Source organism: Megachile rotundata, chromosome 2 (genome assembly GCF_050947335.1).
Source record: "Megachile rotundata isolate GNS110a chromosome 2, iyMegRotu1, whole genome shotgun sequence".
Taxonomy (NCBI): domain Eukaryota; kingdom Metazoa; phylum Arthropoda; class Insecta; order Hymenoptera; family Megachilidae; genus Megachile; species Megachile rotundata.
The window spans coordinates 19,564,771-19,587,676 of NC_134984.1; the positions used below are offsets into that span (position 1 = coordinate 19,564,771).

At 43.8% G+C, this 22,906-nt stretch overlaps 1 protein-coding gene across 15 annotated transcripts in view; it reads right to left on the minus strand.

Moving 5' to 3' along the window:
• The window catches only part of Rim (Rab3 interacting molecule), an 86,233-nt gene that overhangs the window by 10,306 nt on the left and 53,021 nt on the right, over positions 1-22,906 (minus strand). For 11 of the 15 annotated variants that reach the window (XR_013037277.1, XR_013037275.1, XR_013037273.1 and 8 more), the window contains 8 exons: positions 22,418-22,603; positions 18,623-18,652; positions 13,088-13,238; positions 11,533-11,699; positions 10,947-11,119; positions 9,493-9,730; positions 5,139-8,245; positions 4,686-4,865 (listed from right to left, as the gene is read on the minus strand). Coding sequence is in view for 1 of the 15 variants with exons in the window: in XM_076528929.1 (XP_076385044.1) it covers positions 4,686-4,865; positions 5,139-8,245; positions 9,493-9,730; positions 10,947-11,119; positions 11,533-11,699; positions 13,088-13,238; positions 18,623-18,652; positions 22,418-22,603 (4,232 nt within the window). In the remaining 14 variants the exon portion in view is untranslated. Of the gene's footprint in view, positions 1-3,206; positions 3,364-4,685; positions 4,866-5,138; positions 8,246-9,492; positions 9,731-10,946; positions 11,120-11,532; positions 11,700-13,087; positions 13,239-18,622; positions 18,653-22,417; positions 22,604-22,906 lie in introns of all 15 variants that reach the window. The other 4 variants (XR_013037276.1, XR_013037280.1, XR_013037274.1 and 1 more) reach the window with 4 other exon arrangements.

A 22,906-nucleotide genomic window follows, 5' to 3' on the forward strand; every position in this document is an offset into this window, starting at 1 on the left:
GCGTTCTGCCGCAGCCCTTTCTCTCATCCCAGCTCCAGGTGGTTGACGCACGGCTTTTTCTCTTTCGATTATTCTATTTCGATCTCTATCTCGGATTAACTCTTTCTCTCCCTCTCTCTCTTCGATTTCAAACCCACGCTTTCTTTTTCTTTCATTCTCACATACTCTCGCGCCCCGGGCGGGACACGCACACCTCGATGAATGATCGTTGATGAAAGACAAAAGTAAGAATAGTTAGATGAGAACAATATTTCGATAACTCGATTGGGTTCATAGTAGGATGTGAACTTGCTACGGGCAACCCATGTCGGTACTAGTTATGAGCTCACATTTAACTCTGTTACGGATGGACTTATGGATGGGTCCAAGTACTATGGAGTTAGTGAGGAAGGATATCAAAGGATACTGCTGTGTCATATAGTAGCTAAGTCCTACTTCGATAGTGTACTATGCAATATAGGAATGGTGAAGGATGTGCACTAAAACACGTAGGCTCCCTCTAGTTAAGGATAACAAGACCCTCCAATTTTAGAAAAATCCAAGGCAAAATACCAAATCTATAAAGAACCCTCCCCTGAAAGAAAGAACCCTCCCAGTTCAGACCACATCTCCCCTTAACTAAGGGAAGCCTAATCACCTATGACTCCGAGAACCTGAAAAGTGGAGGAACCTCCTCACTCTTCAACCTTCACGGAGTCCTTGTCCACTGCTGTGTCCACTGCCCATACCTAAATAGTGAACCTGGGAATTTCGCTGTTTATCGCGTTAAATCCTCGGTTGTCTGAAAGAGTACGATAGGACATGTAATTAAGAACCGAAACTTAAATTGTTTCCATAAATCGTGGCCCGTCGTGTTGCACCTGTAATCAGAGAAGCGGGCAGAAAGGCTGTAAAACACATCTATGGTTCTGTTATCGAAAATTCGCTGCAGCTAAGTGGTTATCGCAAGTATCGATCAGTGTCGTGGTGTATATGTACCGTGTTGTTCGTGTACACAAAAGTGTAACTCTAAGAAAATTCGATCGTTTCGTACATCTACGAACGAAGCGAGTCTTTCGTACAGATCCTGCTGGTAACGTAAACTTACGTGCTAATAGTACGTTAAACGTAAGCTTACGCGGTAAGTACGCAAGTTTGACCGCAGGGAAAGTGTACGAGACTATGCGCTACATTGAACGACGTTTTTGTATCTGTAACGGACATATTGATACTTATGTATGTATATACACTACCATCCATAAATATTTGGACACTTTCTGAACGTAAACGTGTTGAATAGATTCAGATTACTGCTGTTGACAGAGTGATGTGAATTGTGTATTAAAATTGCAAGTCAATAGACAGCATGTTACTTTTTATACATTTATATGTTGTTGAATAATTGCAATTAGTATTCTAGATTGAAGCTTCAGAAATTTAGAATTTTGCAACTTTGTAACTTTGAGATATAGCAAGCCTTGATATCGTGAGACTTGGATACTTTAGAACGTTGGGATCTAGTAATTTTCAAGCCTTGAGACTTTTGAACTCCGGAACTCGGAATTTAAAAATATTTTACACCCTTGGGAGTTAGCAATTTCGAAACTTCAGAACTTCCATCTCATAAAAATGATTACACAAGTAATAAAAGTTTGCTCGAAATTCTTGCAGCAGTGTCCAAATAATTATAAAGAATAGAATATACAGAGATGCGCATAAGAACACTGGCAACGCTCGAAGACATCAATAAACGAAAAGCCGTAAGTGGGCGCGGATAACCTCGCCCAAAGCACGTATCAACAGCGGCTTCTAAGAATAAATAAATAATAACAACGCGTGGTCAACTTACCTACCGTCAATGGAGTCTCAACAAGTTGACCACGTGTCTTGATCTAACAAAATTTCAAAAGCTGTACAAAACAGACACCGCGGTAGCAGCATCCGATACGATTTTACGATCACGAATAGCCCGTAAATGTACTTGAGCAGCAAATACGTAAGATTCTTGAGCCCGGCAGATGCAATATCGTACTAATTTCTTCGAATCTGCTTTGCAATATTCTCTACGCAAAAAAGAAAACTGATAGAAGATCCGATCGCTTCAGCTCAGGAAACTCGTGCAAACGTTCCTCTAAGAGTTACGTATCGCTACTATTTACGAAGAAACAGTCTCTAATCTAGCATGAGGGGTCAACGGAGATCAATTAGCGACTATTTTAGTTACAAAAATTATTTACAACTTTGCTAACTTTGGTAATTATTACACTCTTTGAGTCTCTGATAATTCATAGTCACAATCGTCTGTCGTATTCCCCTTTCTAAAGCGGCAACTGCTTTCTAAAGAGTAATGTGCTGCGTGTTTCGTTGTTCTGATTTGTTAACTGTCGCAGACCGCTCGCGTTAGCTGTCGTTCTTCTTGCCGTGTCTCTCCGCAACTTGTACTCACATATGTCGCCGAAGGCTCACTGCGTGAAAATCGACATCCTCTGTCGATCGAACAAACATTGGTAATTATATCGAAGAGGTCGCCTAGCTTCGAAGAAAATCCTTCTCACGATCTGAACGAGTGTCGTTTGAACCGAGGAGTCAAGAGACAACTCTTGGGTGAAACAGATTCCAGAGTTAGGGTAGATCATTCGCTTTCGATTTCGTACATGGAGATCATTCTCTGGATCTAGTTTTGATGGATTTAAATTTTCTGTAAGTCGACTATAATAACTTCTGTAAGTTTTTCCAGATAAATCTTTGAAATCGATAGCAAGTGTAGGTCTAACTTCACTCTTAAGAAATCTACGTTGCACCCGAGTATAACACTGTCCAACAAATCAATTTGTGTTTCAATATGTTATAGAATTTCATGCAGATGTTCAGACTAAATTAGAATACCATTCATGTTATTTGGAATTCACACGTTATCTCTAATACAAAACTTGTCCCATAATTATCATCATTATTAGTAGAACTATTATTATTACCACAGAGAATAAACAACCTCCAGAGAATCAGCATATAAACGCATGAAAAACAAATTTGATAATATAATCCATGAAAATACAGCAGCGTAATCAGCGCAAAAGATCCCATAACAAATAACAAAAGCAGAATTAAAATTTGTTGAACAGCGATAATCTCATTGACGCCTGGCACCGAACATAAGGGATGAAGAACTGAAAGGGGGTACGGACAAAAGAATGAGAGGGTGTTATTATTTTGCAGGGTGTTCGGACCTGTCCCCGTCGCCGCTACCCTCGCCGTCGCTGCTCGCGGAACTCGGTTGTCGTCCGCTCCTTCCGCTGGCGGTGTCCTCGGGCAACACCTCCTCGCTCCTATGAACTGTAAACGAGGACTTGCCCTTCTTCCCGAATCCTAGCCTCCGTTTTCGTCCTTCGTCGCCCACGCATGTACCACCAACAGACGCACGTGGTATGTTATGGTTTTTTGCGTGACGTGATATTGTATTTTTGTTTTGGTTGTACCAGTAGTATTGTTGTTGTTGTTCGTTGTGGTGGTGGTAGATCGTTGATTGTACAGTTGCGTGTCTCGCACACGTGGTTTTTTAAATATATGCGCGTGTATGTTAAGTGCGTGTAGAAAAATATACGAAGTGTAGTTTGTTTTTGTACGAGGTCGTATTTTTGCGTATAAATAGTAGAGCGATCGTTCCAGCGATCGATCGGGATGATCCGCGTCGAGTGTTGTCCCGTGACACGATCGCGCGAGCGACGATTGCCCGCCAAGATGAGATATCGTGCAGGTGGGTGCAGATCGATGACGTGAATGGTCCCCAGGCCAGTCGAGAGATAGTTGGTCGGTAGAAGTAAAGTGTGAATGTGTTCATGTCGAAGAGAGGCGGATAGAGATGAGGAGGGATGGCGGAGAAAACAAGAATACGATTAGAATGTACATATTGTCCCGTTTAATGGGATTTTTCTGCTCTTCTACAACAGTGATGGGTAGATTAAGTGACTGCTCGAGACATTACGGCAATGGCGTTCTCATTGCGGACATCGACGAGGTCGAGATTCAAAATTTTCGATTTTTAACAGTGTGGCACTTTGAAAATTTATAAATTTGGAAATCGACTACCATCGGTGCTCGCGAGTGCACGCAACTTGCTTCGTGCCCCTTGCAGGTGCAGCCCATCACTGTTCTACGGTGTACCCTCGATATTTCTGCTGCATCTTATCTTTCTTCAAAATTCTATAACTGTATTTTTTTATTATTCTGACGCATACATGTAGTACATTAACACTCGTTGTGAAAATAAGTTCTTCTCCATCTTCAAGTTCTATTTCCTTGTATTAGTCCAATATCAATCCTAATTTCTCCGTTTCTGTTATCAGTCATTCTATTAACAAAGTCTCAGACATCAGTCACGTTAATAAGCTCACTGCTTTCAAAATTCAAGTCCAATTTGGTACGCAGTAGCGAGAGCACATCGTAGTGTCTATTGACTAATGACGCTAAGCTAGTGCTACGCTAGAACTCGATGAACTATCGGTATTTTACAAAGAGACTGACTAGATGCTTCGGACAGAAAGAAGAAATAGAGAAGGTAGTCTAATAATCGCGCAAGAACAATGTGATAGAGTTACTGAATTATCGATAGAACTGAATGATCGAATTATTGAATTTTGCGAACAATGTACCGTACGAAACGATTAGTCATGGAATTAGCAGAAACGGCTAGTGTGACGATGTGTTACCTGTGGCGGACAGTTGACTGGTGCTGTTACTCTTCTTCCCCAGACCTGACTGATACTGCACCGCGCTTCCGCCACCGCTACTACTTCCGCTTCCGCTTTTACTCCCGGGAGAACTCTTACGACCCCTCCTCGAGGAGTCTTCAACGTTCAGACCGATCGCCGTATCGCTCAAACTACCGTCTGAACAATGAGAATCGTATGAATGCGAAACGTACGCTATACAGTATGATCGATTAGAAGGACCACACGTTCGCGAAAGGAAATTTAAGTTTCACAAATTTTCAAGCTACGAAACTTTCGAATCGAAACTTAAAGATTCTCAAGTAACACCTTTGATCTTTGCGAATCAAGCAAAGGAAGGAAGTCCGTTTATGTGACCGATTTCGTAACTTTCCCCGGTCCTATAAGCTCAGTAAGAGCTGAAGACTGGTAGATATAACCAGCCAGACTTACCAACTTTCTCGTCCTGCGGCGCATCGGTGTTGCTAAGACTCCTAGTGAACTGGCCCCTTTTGGCGTGTTCGTCGTGCTCGTTATCTGCCGCCTGACTCCTGGAGGTCTTTTCGTACGAGCTCGACTGTCCGCTGTACTCGCTGCTTTCGGGCATGGAGGAGGATCGGCGATCCCGCGGGTCGTCGTCGCGTTGTTCAGCGGCGGTGTCATGGGCGGATTTTTTCCGCGAACGGCGTCGAATGGACGACGTCAGGGGGGTAGACGACGGGGCCACGGTGTTGGATTCGTCGAGGTTGTCGCGCGTCGACGTTTTCGTGTTTCGTGAGGTATCGTGGTGATCGACGGCCCGTGGGTGGTAGTTTTTAGCAGTGTCGGAGGTAGCGGTTTGGGAATCAAAGAGACTTGAATTAGCGTTACCGGGGTGGGGTGCTCGGTTACGGGGCCTACGCGGATCGCACGGGCCAAATCCGCAGTTCTCGCTGCACTGGCTCTCGCTCTCCATCGAGTACTCGTAGTACTCGAGGGTATCGCTGATCGCTACGTTCCTCTTACTACCCTGCTGCTGTTGTTGACTCGGTTGTTGTTGGGCTTGTTGCTGGCTACGCTGCTGCTGCTGCCTCTTCTCGAGCAGCTCGAGGTCCCTAGCCTCCGGGCAACTGCTGTTTCGTCTACGGTACCTAGTGTGCCTCGACTCTATCGACGGCCTCCTATCCTCGGTCTTTCGCGAGATCGAACCGGACCTACCTAACTCCGAGGACATCGCCAACTCCCGACACTCTGGACAACTACTCTTGCGCCTACCCCGATACTGCGACCGTAACGATCCCGACCTAGCCAGTTCGCAAGTTTCCGGATAGTCGCGAGTTCGAGTGTCCTCGTAGTCGTATCTCGAGTCTACGTAACAACTGTCCCTCTCCCGTCCCTCATCGTAGTACCCGCCCGCTCTACCGTCGCTAACCATACCCGTATCGCCCTTTTGACGGAAACAGTCCGCGCACACGACCGTCTCCATCGAACCGAACTCCTCGTCCGAGTCCAGAATAAAGTTCGTGCTTCTCTCTTCGTCTTTCCTTCGAGGCGTATCGTAGTATCGGATCTCTCTGGCTTCGGGGCAGCTGCTGTTCCTTCTGCGTCTGTACAGCCGTCTGGCTCTTTCCGCTCTCTCCGCGGAGCTTAATTCCTCGTCGGAGCGCAGAACGGGCGACGATTCCGCTCGCTGCAGCATCATTCTCTTGCTCTCCGTGAAGCTCGGAACAGTAAGACTGTCTTTGCCGGAGCAGACCGTGTCTCGATACGGTTGCAGGTTCTCGTACACGCCGATGCTCGTTTCTCTGCTCTCTCTTCTGCTCCTCCGTCGCCTTCTTCGAGGTACCGTGTTGTCTTGGTAGTCCCTGTACACTGGACCACTGTGCGCTTGGTAATCGTACTCCTCGGCGGAACGGTAGTCCCTGTAGTCGTCGAAGTACTCGTCCGCGTATCTAGAGGTTCTCCTTTTGCGACCACTTCCTCGCGTGTCCTCTCTTCGGTCGTAGTACTCGTCCTCGTACATCGGCGCGTCCGTCCTCGACGCCTGTAGATTCTCGTCTTCGTAATCGTACAGTCTCTGATCGTAGTCCTCCATTTTACCTCTGTCGACGAAGCCTTCGTCGTAATCCACGTCCCAGTCGTAGCCGTCGTAGCCGTTCTCCAAGTAGGACTCGTTGCTTTTCGTTCTTCTTCGAGACCGACTGCTGGGTCTCTGATTGTCGTAGCGCTCCATATCGGCGTGGATAGGGGAACAGGTCAAGTCTCTTTCGCGACCGTAACCGTCCGCCGAGGCCAAAGCTTCGTCGATACTGCAGTAAATGTGATCGTTGGTCGAGTCGCAGATGTCGCTGTCCAGATTCTTTGTTCGTTTCTCCGACATGTCTCTGCCGAACGCGGAATCGTGCTCGTGGAAAGACGAGTCCATGTACTTCCGTTTGGCAGGATCCTCCCTGCCGAGGACGTTTCTCAGACCGATCTGATCGTCGCTGCTGAAAGAGTACTCTCCGGTCAATTCGTGCGAGCGGTAGGTCTTTCGAGCGAGGTTCGGATCGATGTTCTGACGCGGCATGTAGATCTCGGTCTCTCCGCAGCTGAACTCCGAATCGTAACCGTAGAAGGGTTTATGATCCTGTTTCAGCAGGTAGTCGTAATTTTTGTCGCGATTGAGCACACTTTTGGGTACCTTGTCGTCGCCGTTCGAGTCGAAGTACGATTTGCTCTGATCGCCGAGCGCGGGTATCTTATCGCCGTATCCCGCGTCGTTGATGGCCAGGTTTCTTTTCAACTTTCGCCTGGCGGTTCTCAAGCTATCGTCGCTGAATATGTTGCTCGAGATATTGTCGTACTCGAAACTCTTGGCGCGACGAGACAGCAGACCAGCGCCCAATCCAAAACTGTAACGATCAGCGTACGTATCGTGCAGAACGTCGTAGTCGAAGCTCCTGGCTTTCGAGAACAGAAAGGACCTGCGCGGTCGTATGCTAATGTCCAGGTTCCTGATACCGAGATCGTCCGTCAAATCGTGCAAGCCTCTCGAGAAGAGATGGTGGTGCTGTCTAGGCTTGGTCGATCTGGCCGTGGCACGTTCCTGCCAGCTACGCGATCGTCTACGCATACCCGTGTCCAGGAGGTACGGCGACGAGTACCTGTCGCGAAACTTCTCGATGAGACGATCGTTGAAGTCGACCTGAAGGCAATCCTCCACGTATATCTCCGGTATACGATTCTTGGAGCTACCGGTTAGCTCCTCTGGCTTGAGCATGTAACCCTCGGAGACGCTGTACTCGCTGGTCTCCGGGCTGTAATATCTCAGCATGTTCTCGTCGACGGTCTGCGACCTCGTGAACGGCGTACGCATCTTTCTGTACAACGAGCGCACCACTGCGGACTTGCTCCGTACGAGGGGATGCGGGGTGGGATTGTGCTTGCTTGGGTTGTTGCTCCTGGGCTTGGTGGGATTGTTGTTCGGACAGTGACATTCGCTGCAGGGTACCCTAAGTCTGTGCCTGCGCCTATTGCGCCTAGGGGGCAGGGGCATAGGGGATATGACACCGGGTATTAAAACGTTTTTAACTGTCGGTCTGCAAACAATGTTTTTCATATAGAGTTTTAGCGGATCTGCGATTCACATTTTACGATTCTTTTAGCCCATTCTTCATTCTTTTTATTTTCTTTCATTTCATTTTCTTTCTTTTCTCTTTTACATCTTTGCAATTTTACAAACGACTCTACTCGCGCGTTCGCGATCGATCGAACGCGTTTCCTCTTTTTTTTCTGTCTGGTTTTTTGAGAATTTGACCGGTCGGATTGTCACTCGCCGAACAAATAAATGCAGGTTGTCTGTAGGACGTGCGACGATTGATTCTGTTCAGTGATCAACACTCAAGACATACATATGCAACAAATTGTGACGTGTTTAAACGTAGGTACACCTAGCCGTTCGACCAACGCCACGCACCAATCCCTGCTTTATTAGAATGGGACAATATTAAATGGACATTGACACGGTGCATAGGAGGTGCAATCTAGACAACTAACGAGTAGAATGTTTAAAAAGACAGAGAGATAGACAGAGTAGCGGAACGGGATCGGGAGTCTATCAAGCAGGCAGGGGGAGAAAATGAGATAGTGCAACTACGGGGTGTCATTTCATTCGGCAATGTCCATTTAATTCAGGGATTATCGTCGATGAGAAGGTAAGCCATCAAATGTTCCATTCTGTGCGCGATCTACATGACCCATGGACGGATTAAGGGGGATCAACGCTGCAACAACCTTAAAAATACACTGTTTTTGTGAACTTATGACTACACGTTATGTGTAGATCATTTTTCTTTACGCATACACGAAGTGATCCTGTAGAAAAATATTTTAACCTTTCGAGCCATCTATGAACTGCAATCTCTTCATTAAAAAGTGAAGATCATTTCAGGCTAGTGCTAACGAACTAGTCTATGAAATATGCCAGGAGACTTGTATACGTAAAAACGGAAATGTCCTACGCGTAACAAGTACGTCGTGAATTTACAAAAACGAGTTATTCCTCGATCGCCGCGGTGTTGCTCCTCCTCAAAGCATAATCAACTTGGAACACTATTTCAAATGTGCAATCTATGAAACAGAGGACAAATAAAAAAGAAAAAAGTACCGCGAATGTAACGAGTAAGAAATAAATATAAAAGAGAGAGAAAATGGTACAATGGATGGCTGTCTCCTCTAAAGGGAATACTTTCTTCTCTATGGAACTCGTATCGCTTTGTACACTGATTTCGAAATGCAAGGTCATCGACTCGAAATTATAATACAATTGACATCGAACTATACTCACATTAGTCCCCTAGATCCACGTGGTCGTTCCGATTGCGTACTGAAGGCACTACTCGTCACGGAGGCTATACTCTCTATATCAGAGTCACCGAGATCCCCGAGTACGTCTTTGTCGGGACTTAAATGTCCCCTTCGCGGTCTGTGCATTCGATAACCGTGACTGTGCGGCAAAGATAACGGATCGTGATCTATCGAGGGTAGATCCGAATCCGACAATCCGCTATAGTGTCTTTCCCAACCTGAAAAATGCATAGATTCTCTTCAGTGATTAGGGATGAAAATGTGAGGGGCATTTCTTGGGTTGGGTGGGTCAAGCAAGCCAACTTTGGAAATTTAGAAATTCGGGGAAGTGAAGATTTGGGAATTTGGCAAACTTGAAAGTGACAGGATTAGGGAATGTGGAGAAGTTGCATGTGTGATGATTTGGGAATGTGGAAAACTTGCATGTGTGAAGATTTGAGAATGTGAGGAACTTGCATGTATGAAGATATGGGAATGTGGAGAACTCTCATCTGTGAGATCTGGGAATGTGGAGAACTCTCATGTGTGAAGATTTAGGAATGTGGAGAACTCTCATATGTGAGATTTGGGAATGTGAAGAACTCTCATATGTGAAGATTTAGGAATGTGGAGAACTCTCATGTGTGAAGATTTGGGAATGTGGAGAACTCACATATGTGAGATCTGGGAATGTGGAGATCTCTCATGTGTGAAGATTTAGGAATGTGGAGAACTCTCATATGTGAGATTTGGGAATGTGGAGAACTCTCATGTGTGAAGATTTGGGAATGCGAAGAACTCTCATATGTGAGATTTGGGAATGTGAAGAACTCACATATGTGAAGATTTAGGAATGTGGAGAACTCTCATGTGTGAAGATTTAGGAATGTGGAAAACTCTCATATGTGAGATTTGGGAATGTGAAGAACTCTCATATGTGAGATTTGGAAATGTGGAGAACTCTCATGTGTGAAGATTTGAAAATGTGGAAATCTCACATATGTGAAGATTTGAGAACTTAAAATATAAAGTATATAATATAAAGAACTTGAAAGTGTTCAAATCCAAAAATTTATGAAACTCGAAAATGGTCAACAACTTCTATACAAATTTAGCAATTCAAGGATTCTGACCAAAACTTCAAATTTCAAAATTTGAAACATTCTCCAAACAGTAAAATTACGAGACCCATCCACATTCCCGAACGAAGTAGCTCGTATAAATATATTTTAGCCAGTTTTGCATCGAGCGGTCTATATTTTAATCACGTTCCATTACAGAGTTCTCCGACGTCTATTCGTTGGCGGAACACAAAATTCCCTGGGTAGTTCGAAAACAAGGTCAAATTAAGGTGCACGTTTATACGAACTCTCGTCGTTATTTTCCGTGGTCCTCTGTATTGAAATTCCATCGTATCAAACGCTTAAGCGTACTCGAGAAAGAAAAGAGGCTCACCTATGCCTGTACCCCTGTACGTCGTGTGCACCTGCTTGCTACGGTGTCTCATAAATCTGGCCCTGTCCTCGAGGTCCTGTGCAGCCCTTTCTTTCAAAGCTGCCGGGATCAGAGGTAACTGTCTTTTCTTGGGACTTCCTGTGGGTGTGGCAGTTGCCGACCTCGAGCCAAATCTACGTGCAAATAAAAATCTTCTTCATACGTCTTATCAAACTATTACACATCAAGATGTCTTGAATCTACCATGGTTTTATGAGCACACATATCTTCAAATAGATAGTCTGGATTTCACAATATGAAAGTGCCTTACAGTATAAAATAGAATTTAGAGATTATGATGACTGATTCTATGGATGCTTTTATACCCAGTATTATGTTATAATATTTAAAATAACTGCAACAATAATTATGATAATTATAGAACAATAATATTACGTTTACTCTATGTATCAATTTGAAGTTTCAAGTTCGACACATAAACGTTTTATCAACGTTCCCTGGAATACAGTTATTATATACGACTGTGAGAAATGATTCAGACTATCGAGTGGATTATTAGCGAAATTCCCATGGACAATTGATATACCTTGGTGGCACGTAGCCGTGCGAGTAGGGCATGGATCTGTGTTCAGGCGGAGACAGAGAGCGATGACCTGTGGGACTTTGAGACCTTCCTCGGTACCGAAGGCTCGGAGAGTCCATAGGCGCTGCACTGTGCGACCTGTGGCTCATCATTCCTCGATGTATATCCTCCTGGGCATCACACAAATTTAACACCGTCAATTTCCATCGTAAACAAACAAAATTCACGTCGATTATATCCGAAAATACGGAACAATATACAACGCTTTCAAGAAACGTCGATTCGAAGTTTGCTACGTGGTCGATGATGGCGGAAGTACCGCTACGGATTCTACGAACCGATCGTTAAATTCTGTGCAAACCTTTGAGCTAGTTCGTAAGTCATGGGATGTGTTACTCTTACGGTGTTAAATATGTAAAATTGCAGTGTGAAATTCGGGAAAATTAATTTTGGAACTTTGGAACTTTCGGAAGGTTGAATTTTGGGACTTTTGAATTTTTATATTTTGAGGCTTTGAAATTTTAAATGAAGTGCAATGCATGGAAGAATGATGCGTGGAAATATAACGTATGGTGGTACAACGCGTACTAATCTAATATTTGACAGTACAGTGCGTGGTAATTTGGTGCGAGGTAAATTGGATGCGTAGTAATTTGGCAAATGATAATTCGGCGCATGGTAATTTGGCAAATAATAATTCGGCGCGCTGTAATTTGGCAAATGAGAATTCGGCGCGTGGTAATTTGGCAAATGATTATTCAGCGCGTGGTAATTCAACGCGCAGTAATACGGTGCGTGGGAATTCGGTCCGAAGTAATTTAGCGCGTGCCAATTCGACGCGTGGAAAATTGGATGAATAACAATACCATGTGTGGTAAATTAGATGCGTGGTAATTCGAGGGTTGGTAATTCAACGCGTGGTAAATTGGATGCGTAGTAATGCTGCGCGTGGTAAGTTCGATGCGTAGTAATGCTGCGCGTAGTAAATTCGATGCATAGTAATACTGCGCGTAGTAAATTCGATGCATAATAATACTGCGCGTGGTAAATTAGATGCGTAGTAATGCTGCGCGTAGTAAGTTGGATGCGTAGTAATACTGCACGTGGTAGCTTGGATGCGTAGTAATACCACGCGTGGTAAGTTATATGCGTAGTAATGCTGCGCATGGTAAGTTATATGCGTAGTAATGCTGCGCGTGGTAAGTTCGATGCGTAGTAATGCTGCGCATGGTAAGTTATATGCGTAGTAATGTCACGCGTGGTAAGTTGTATGCGTAGTTATGTCACGCGTAGTAAATTGGATATGTAGTAAACTGAATGCGTGGTATTTCAACGCGTGGCAATGTAATATTTGTCAATGCACCACGTGGTAACACAACGCGAAAAATACAACTGCGTAGAAACATAATGAGTGAAAATATAATACATGGAAGTATAATATCTATCACCACATACGAATAAACTATCCTTGAGTTAGATTTTGTATTATATTAATATAAAATAAAATATATCCCATGACTTATGAACGTACTCTAAAATTAGTGAAACTGTATCTCACCTTGCGATAAGGCTGGTAACCAGAAATAGATGCTGGTTGGTCTCGTATCATAAGGGCGGCTCGTTTACGGCCCTGCGGCGACATGTCCCTTCGACTTCGATGCTCCCCGTCGAGGCACAGTTCCCTTTCCGGCGGGGGGCTAGAATAGTGGCTGCTCCGGCATGCGTTCATTTTTTTCGCCAATTAGTGATCGTCGTGTACCGTTCTCGATCGGTTAAAAAGTTTCGGGGTTAGGGATAATCGGGTGCTGTGATCTTTCGCGCTAAGATTTACAGAGTGCATGCGGCCAGGCTGGTTCTCATTTGGCGATGCTTCATCAAATATGCATTCTACGCTGCGTTGCACTCGCGTCTTCCGACCGACGTGTGTGTACGTTAATACCAAATCGGAAAAGCGACAAAATCAAGACACAGGATGCGAGTTCTACTACTTTGGCAGATACAGTTACGGGACTAGGTGTTCCCCGGGGCACACGAAATAGATCCCGTGATCGATAGTCAAAGTCTCCGGAGCGGGCAAACGCTCGTTCCTTTCAAATATTTACATCCTACTTTTGCCGTGAGAAACTGAACGAGACGCTAACTCTGTTGACCCTTGGAACAATTTATTCCGCCGTTGTCGTAGCGGATAACTCCAACGTTAAGCGGACAGTTTGTTCAAATTCTGATGCGACTCATCGAATCATAAGTAGAAACGATTTATGTCTCTTTCTTATATTTCATTCATTTATTTATTTCATTCAAATTACCTACTTTCAAAATACAACTTCTTTCGACACGACATTAAAACAGAAAGAAATATTGTGAAACAGATTTATTTCCGTCAGAGCTTCTTGACTCTATTAGGGTCAAATACGGTAAACCATAACACTAGTGTACTCATAGACAACTGTTTCAAGTTTTTCCAGATTCAAGTGCCACAGTTATCGACAGACCCAATTCGCGCAACTGAAATTTTTATCAAACATATCTCTTTTTATGAATAACGTATGCAGTGCCAAAAAACATCCATAAAAAATAAAAAAGGCAGTCGCATTGGAACTTGAATAAACCGAAGCAAGTGCTTCCATTATGGTGCAGTTTCTAATTGCCATTTAACACCATTTTTTTCATGAACCATAATGAACACATCTACTTTATATTTCTATAAGATACAGAGCTTTACGATAAAAAGCATTAATTTCAAATTTCAAAATAGGCTCTTCCCAATCAATTACGCGTGAGTGAATTACTCCCAACGGCAATTAAAGGTCCATTTATGCATAACCATCGGCTTCTACCCTTTCTCCATGCCCATTCTACTCACTTAGATCGTGGTCCACATACGGAGAGAACGTTACTCGCTTCTTTTTCGTGAAATGGACACGGTGAAAGGGACGTTACGGTATAGTCGCGTGCAACCTAGGCTTCCTTTGATCAGGGGAAAATGTAATGGACCTAACGACTATCTATAGCTGTTCGTTACTCGCAGAGACTCTGAGTTTAGAATTTAGAAATTGTGGCAGAAAGTGGAAGAAATCAAAAGATCAACTTGAAAGTTAGACAATTTAGAACCTACTGAAATTTAAATATGCAATAAAAAATCTGAAAACTTGAAACTTCATAAACATGAAAATTAAAGAACTTGAAGACACAAAAATTTTAAGAAAACTTGAAAGTTCACAAACTTGAAAATTAAAGAACTTGAAGACATAAAAATTTTAAGAGACCTTGAAACTTCATAAACTTAAAAATTAAAGATCTTGCAAATATAAAAATTTTAAGAGAACTTCAAAGTTCATAAACTTGAAAATTAAACAACTTGAAGACATACAAATTTTAAGAAAACTAGAAACTTCACAAACTTGAAAATTAAAGAACTTGAAGACACAAAAATTATAAGAAAACTTGAAAGTTCACAAACCTGAAAATTAAAGAACTTGAAGACACAAAAATTATAAGAAAACTTGAAAGTTCACAAACCTGAAAATTAAAGAACTTGAAAACATAAAAATTTTAAGAAAACTTGAAACTTCATAAACATAAAAATTAAAGAACTTGAAGACATAAAAATTTAAAAAAAACTTGAAACTTCATAAACTTAAAAATTATCGAACTTGCAAATATAAAACTTCTAAGAAAACTTAAGAATTTCACAAAAACTGACATGTAAAAATATAAAAACTTTATCTCCACGTCTCTCAAAAAGCTTATTCCTAATAAACATTTTGATCAACGTCCCTGATCAAAAAAGCCAGAGTCGCGTCAAAATGAACAAATGGACCTCAATTGATTACCTCATTCCGCAGACTGAGAACTGGTCGGTCGATCTGCAAAGTGCAAATGCATATCCTTGCGATCCACGTCGCTTAGCTATGTATGTATCTCTTACAAAGTGTTACTTGCCAATGAAGCCGGACATAGAGTAGTTGTTGGACCATTTTCCCCGCGTTGTCCTTCGCGCTGGAAGGACATCGTTGTTTCCGTTGCCAAGAAGCTACTCGCCAGTGGAAAAGCTGCTGGCTGCCGTAAACAATGGACTCGCGACTCCGCTCGCGATTAGCGGAGCCAAATGCGTGCAAAAACCGTCGTGGATCGATCGCGGGCGAATCGTTCGGAACAAAAACCCGTCGGTGTTCCGTGATTCCTGGCAACGGGCACAACGGCCAAATAGTATACTGCAACGGTTCTCAATCGACCACTTCGTGCTACATTTTCAACTACTTTGCAATTTTTAATTTGGGAACGTTCAAATTTTGAAACGTGACATTTCTGTAATTCACGAATTTCATTCTCAACTTCACATATATGCTACATTAATTATTTGTGCAACAGTTTCATTGTTCGGAACTTATTTCGATATTAACGTACGTGGAACTGACTGTAACAGAATTTACGTTTAAAATTAACTGGAATTAAATGCACGTTGTCACAAAGCTAAACAGCATATCAAAGTCGTTTCAGCTATTAGCCTTCAGCTATTAAAAGCAAAGTGTTTCCATATCTTAGAAGAACAGTATCTTAGAATTTGTAAAAAGAAGATTCTTAAAAAGATTGAGAACCACCGTTACAGCGGGTGCCGGTCCTATGTGCGCGCGTGTGTGTGTGTCCATGTGTGTTGTAAAACTGGACGTTGCCCAAATCGCGAAGAGGGTAAAGCTTCGAAACGAAAGAAACAGGAGCCACCCCGGCCGATGCGTCGCGTTGCACTAAGCGTACTAAAAGCCATGTCCTCTCGCAATCTAATGTCTCGTTAACGTGGGAGATGCAAGAAGCGATGACACGATGACGCCTACGTGTGCCTACGTGATCGGTGACCTACTGAATCTCTGCGCCCAAAACTACCGTTCTTCTTTCGCGATTTTCGAATCTCTTCCGCCTCGGGGGCGACAGTTGTCGTCTGGCATTTCGACGAGAAACGATTTTGTTTTTTCCGCTTGATCTACATACTTCCATTTTACTTTTCCGCTTGATCTACTTCCATTTTTCTGGCATGTACGCAGGATACGGCAGAACGTTATTAGTTCGTAGTATATTTTTAGTAATAAGGCAGTGATTCGATATGTGATAATTCAGTGTTTGGAATAGTAATTCGACGCGTGGATATTCGATACGGGAAAATTCGACTCGTGGAAATTTGATGGTTGGTAATTTGAGACGTGGTAATTCGACGCGTGATAATTCGGCGCGTGGTAGTGCAACGCGTAGTAACTCGACGCAAGGTAATTTGACGCGTGGTGGTGCAACTTGCAGTGATTCGGCGCGTGGTAGTACTACGCGTAGTAACTCGACGCGTGGAAATTCGGCGCGTGGATATTTAGCACATGGAAATTCGGGGCGTGGAAATTCGGCGCGTGGAAATTCGGGGCATGGGAATTCTGCGCGTGGAAATTCGGCGCGTGGATATTTGGCGCGTAGAAATTCGGCGCGTGGATATTTGGCGCGTGGAAATTCGGGGCGTGGAAATTCGGGACGTGGAAATTCGACGCGTAGAAATTCGGCGCGTAGAAATTCGGCGCGTGAAAATTCGGCGCGTGGATATTTGGCGCGTGGAAATTCGGGGCGTGGAAATTCGGGACGTGGAAATTCGACGCGTAGAAATTCGGCGCGTGAAAATTCGGCGCGTGAAAATTCGGCGCGTGGAAATTTGGCGCGTAGAAATTCGATGCGTGGAAATTCGGCGCGTGGATATTTGACGCGTGGAAATTCGACGCGTAGAAATTCGGCGCGTGAAAATTCGGTGCGTGGAAATTCGGCGCGTGGAAATTCGGGACGTGGAAATTCGGCGCGTAGAAATTCGGTGCGTGGAAATTCGGCGCGTGGTAGTACAACGCGTAGTAATTCAACGCGTGGTAGTACAACGCGTAGTAACTCGACGCGTGAAAATTCGGCGCGTGATAGTACAACACGTGGTACTACAACCTGTAATAATTCAACGCGTGCTAATTACACAAGTGGTATTTCAACGCGTTGTAATACAGCACATGGTATAAAAATATTTAGTAATGCAAACCTAAGGCAATAGAAACGAATTCACACGTGTCTATACCCCACGTTAACATCCAATAGACAGCATAGCGTAATTCATCAAAACATGCTCATCCAGTAATTAAGGTTCTGCCGTATCCAAACGTTCCATTATCTGGTATCTATTGTGTACCCCCGAAATACTTAGCGACAGAAGAAACGCGTGTAATCGAAGAGGGTGATCCGGTGACGAGCACGGAAAGCCGAGCTGCGTGGAAGCTTATATGAAAGCTCGGCACGCGAGGGAGCAACTGAAATACGTCCGAGAGACATATCAGTTATGGTCGTTTTAACGAGCACCGCGTTATCCCCACGTGAATTTACCCCGGATAGTTAGAGCAACGAATATTATTTTAGAACAAGGTTAGTCGCGGTAACAAGAGACTCTTCGCGATGTAGGGATAAAGAATCACGTTATTCGAGAGACGCTTCTATTTCTAGAATATAAGTTATAGCGAATTATCGGAAATTTTAATATCTGACACTCTTTTCGTCGACTCTGCCTTTTTAACGATTTTACAGTTTAATAGCTCTGATGGTTATATAAATGAAAATTAACCGTGTTATTATCTTTGAAAGGTTTCGACCAACATATGACGGTCCTCTCCGAGCTTTATTAACAAAACGGATTTTTGTCGCAGCCTGTGCGAAAATACTATAATTAACAGTGAACGTGCATAACATAGTGCTCTCGATTAATTTTCTGAAGGGTGTCGGAAAATTTTCGTTTCTCGTCGATGACGACGCCAGAATCGCGCTCTAATCGTCCCTCTCTAGGAACGTGGTTTCTATCGAGCTATAATCTCTTTGATCTTTCATGCTGTGTTTCCTTCTCAACGATTCTCACCGATCTAACAATGAGAAGGTCGCGATGCTCCTCTAAAAGAGGCATCACTGACACGAGCGTATCTACCCGCGCAACGCTAATTTACACGACTTCCTAACGTTGTCTGGTGAACGATGCAAGAAAAACGTATGTGATTGCGTGATTACGTGAGAGAGGAGAGAATATAAGTTGTAATAGCCGTACCGCTTATAATTTGACGGCATATTATGAAACCTAAAAAATAAACAACAGAACAGATAAATAACAAAGGAAATCGATCGAAGGTGGCGGCTGACCGGTGCCAGCTCGCAAGTTTTAACAACTATCTACAGTCGTGCCTCGACTTACGTCCTTCTCGCTTTATATTACATAAAATTCGCCTGGAGGTCTTTATATTTTAATTATCAATCGGCCCTTATATATTAAGAATTTATATAAGTACACCCTGATAGGCTTCCCTAAAGAAAATAACGTAGAAGATTCTTTTTTAATTCAAGATTCATACTTGCAGATTTAAGAATGTTTAAAGTTTTAAATTTTGAGAGAAGTTTAGATATTTGAGAATTAGGTTACAACGATTGATCTCGTGAATTGGAAAGTGGAAGGATTTTTCCCATACACCCTATTGAAGGGAAACCTACATTGTACCGGAGTATACTTGACATTCATTTCGATTTTCGCGAACCACGCTGGCACCAATTAGTACGCAAGTGCTCGGTACGACTGTATTCTCTAAATAAACGATCGGTGGAGAAAAACCACACGGATTCTCGCAAAAGAAGAGAGAAAGAAAAGGGAGTGATCGCACGCCTATTCGAGCGACGATGAATTTATTAATGTAACCAGTGAAACCCTTTCGGATAATCCAGTTAGGCGCTGTATCGAAGGTTATTAAATATCCGCACGCATGGCTACCGGCTCCCCGTACCGCAACGTTTCAATTACTCTTGCCGGCGCGTTTTCAACGCAGTTCGAAAACGGGCGAGTAGGCAGCATAAAAAAAGAGGAGGTAAAAAAATTGGTCAGCTAGTCGCAGATTGAGGCCAGCGTGGATTAATGAAGCACGCGGCGTTCCAAATCGTTTCTACAGATTCTCGACGTCGAACGACAAGCCGACCTCGCGCGAAAACGATCCGCGTGTCGAGACGTTGCTCGATGAAACGTTAAAAGCTGACAAAACGAGAAAAAAAGGTGGGTTCGAAGAGAGAGAGAGAAAGATAGAGGGAAAGTTTCGACGAAGATCCGGCAAGTTTGCCTCGGATTTTCGAGGCTGTGTCGTGCAATTTTCAACGAGCCGAGCCCCGGCGAATGGAACTTTCAGATATTATTATTCGAGCACCCTCGAATCGAAGAGGGTCGGCAGATAAGGCGATTGATTACAAACGAAAGCGAAGCGGGACAGAGTTACCCGCCTCGACCCGGCCCGACCCGGCAATCGGATTACTCTCTCTGTCTCTAGGAGGAAGCGGCTAGAGAACGCTCTCGAGGGACGCAGCTTGTATTCGGAGCATCATCCGCGGAATAAATTTGCAAAAGGTTCGGCCAATTAGAGCTGGAAATGGTAACCGAGAGACAGACGAACGGGACAAAGCGGCGAGGAGATTCCTTCGTTCTTGAACGTTCGTTCCTTCCATCCTCCGACCCGTCCGGTAACCTCCTGTGTCTTCGATCATCTTCCTCCAAGCGGTTAATCCAAACTGCACCAGAAATTCACCGATTATATCGCACTCGACACTCGTTCGCTGCTTTTAGCGACATTACACTCTGAGCACTCCGTTCGATTAAACACACTTGTACGTTGATTGCCGAGTTACGGACACTAGAACCTTCAACATTCAAGAAAATCCGATGTTCTTCCGTTTCGATACGTTGATGATGATTTAACCCTTCGTTGCATTTTTTAACTCTTGTCCTTCGCTATCAAAATCTCGAAGAAATTGAAAAAGTTTCAGCCACGAATTTGCGAGGTTATGAACTACAAACCTAGATCGAGAACTATTCGAAAACAGCACAAAATTATTGCTCGTGCTTCTACGAAATGGACAGAAATTCTGAATATATGAAAAGTTGATGTACGATGCAAGGAAAGGTTAAATCCACAGTTTTCCCTCGTTTTTCACTGTAACCAGTTTCCCGGTTTCTTCTCCGATCGGTTCGCAGACGGTGGGTTCTTCTTTACGAGGAAAAATAGAGAAGATCAGGCAGCTCGGCGGAAAGCACTTTGCACTCACAAATAACGATCGGACGTCATCGTTGGAATATTAATATGGATACGGGCTCAGGGGCTGGCTTCCGCAGCCAGCGGTGGTTGCAGGCCAACTGGCATGTCAATTGGCTTGTTGCCCAGTTTTATAACTTGGCTCTCGGCCTCTCCTCTCCTCTCCTTTTCTCTCTTTATCTAATTCTCTTTCTCTTACCCCGCCGTCCTACCCCCGATGCTCCCTTATTCTCACCCCCTACTGCCATTGTCTCCGTCTCTCTTTGCGAACGTTGTGGTTGTCTTTACGTCACGGTGACGCCGCGCCGTCTTCCGCGTGGAACACAAAAACCTCGTGCTATATTTCTCTCTCTCTCTCCTTCTCCCGTTTTTTTGCCATCCTCGGAGCTTCACCTTTGAGATGTCGACCTCGATGGACTTCCAGTAATTAAGATGGTATTCCGAGACGATCCAAAACGTTTCGAATGCACGGAAATCTCCTCGTAACTTTATGGCTCGGTCGAAGCATGGTCGGGGATGATTTTGGTCGCCTTTACCGTGCTGGGATGTTATAACTGTAGGATTCTGGTTATGGGATTTGTAAGTGGAACTTTAAGTCGAGAACAGTAGCTGTTACAGTTAAGTACTACTGTCGTACTAGTTTCTACCGGTAATACCTACAGGAGGGTAGTTTCTCGTATCTTGCACGACACAGCTTCGTATGCCTCGACAAATTCTTTGTTGGATCCACATGCTATGATTCGCGACAATCGTACGTTTAGTTCTAGGATTTTCCACGCTACCGATCAAGAGTTACAAACCACCCCTTGTTAAACACGTTTTGCATCCACATGAATCTCGTATTCAACGTATGCTCTGCGTTTCAATTTTACAGTTTAAAAACATCAGATGCTCAATATTTTAGTGTGATAAAATATTTCAGTAAATATTTATTTATCACTGTCTGGATCCATGGTAACCAAGACAAAGTACATGAACATATATTATTAACATACTATGGAACAGAATTTATTGTACGACAATTATCTCAACTTTTAGTCATGTAAAAATAAAATCGAGTAAAACTTCTTTTGTTGTAACAATATTTCAGTTACTTCACCACATAAAGAACATATACAAGCAATCTTTGAATAAATACATATAATGGAAAAATGTAATACTGATATTTTACTGAACCGAAGAATGGCGCGAAACGTGTTGAATTAAGGTATATTGTACTAGAGGAAAGTCTGCTTTCCAATCATTCATTCGATTCAGACCGAACTCATTCATATAATTGCTAAATCGCATTATTCTACAAGTCAATGAGCGCATCCTCGTAGATGCGACCGATCGTCTACCTTAAAAAATGTTAAGACGATATACAAGATTAAAGGAGTTGACTTTGATTATTTTTTTAAGATTACAAGAGTTCACTGAACGAAAAAAGCAGACGAATAATAAAAAAGTAGTTCGAAACTCGTGACCTTATAGCGTAGACAATTCCATTTGCGATCTTACTGACAGCCTGCCTAGGACGAATGTATTCTCGAAGAGGAAGAAGAAGAAGGAGAAGACGAAATCGATGCTCGAATCTCGGATCTCGTTAAACGTTCTCAACGACGGTGTTCTCTGGTGGCCGTGGACATTTGTGCCGCGTCGTCCGTAGAAAATAGCACGCTCTTCTCCGGAGTATACATATACCGTATATCGTTTGGGGGTCGGTCGGGGGTGGGTGGTGGTGGTGGCGGTGGTTGGAGTTGGAAGACGCGCGGTAGAGAGATTTCGAAGGATGCTCTTACCTGGAGGAACTGCCGATACTGCTTATACTGGCACCGTCAGCTGTTCTCCTTTGCTCCCTGGAGACGTCGCAGTCCGTGATATCGCATTCGGAAGTGTCAGAGTCGCTCAGCCGCGACGTCGTCGACGGTGGACTGAGATGGCAGTCCACCGGAGTTATCACCATGTCATCGGGCTCCTGATAGAATCTGTGCAACGCGAAATTTAGATCTGACGCTACGCTCTTCTCGCTAAGAGCTAGGTGAAAAAGAATCAGCCGAACGGATCTGCTGAACACCGTGACACACACGCACGCGCACACACAGCCATACACGCGCCGCGGACTCCTCCGTTTTACCCGAATCGTCGACGGATTCCTTCTCCCTAAGGTGGTCCAGAAAAAAAAATCTTACGCGAGACTGGTTGGCTAGCTGCCGCCTACGATCTAGCCCTCGATCAAAGATCTAGGAAGGGTCGGATACTTTGCATTCAGCGGCTAACGCAAGCGCAAT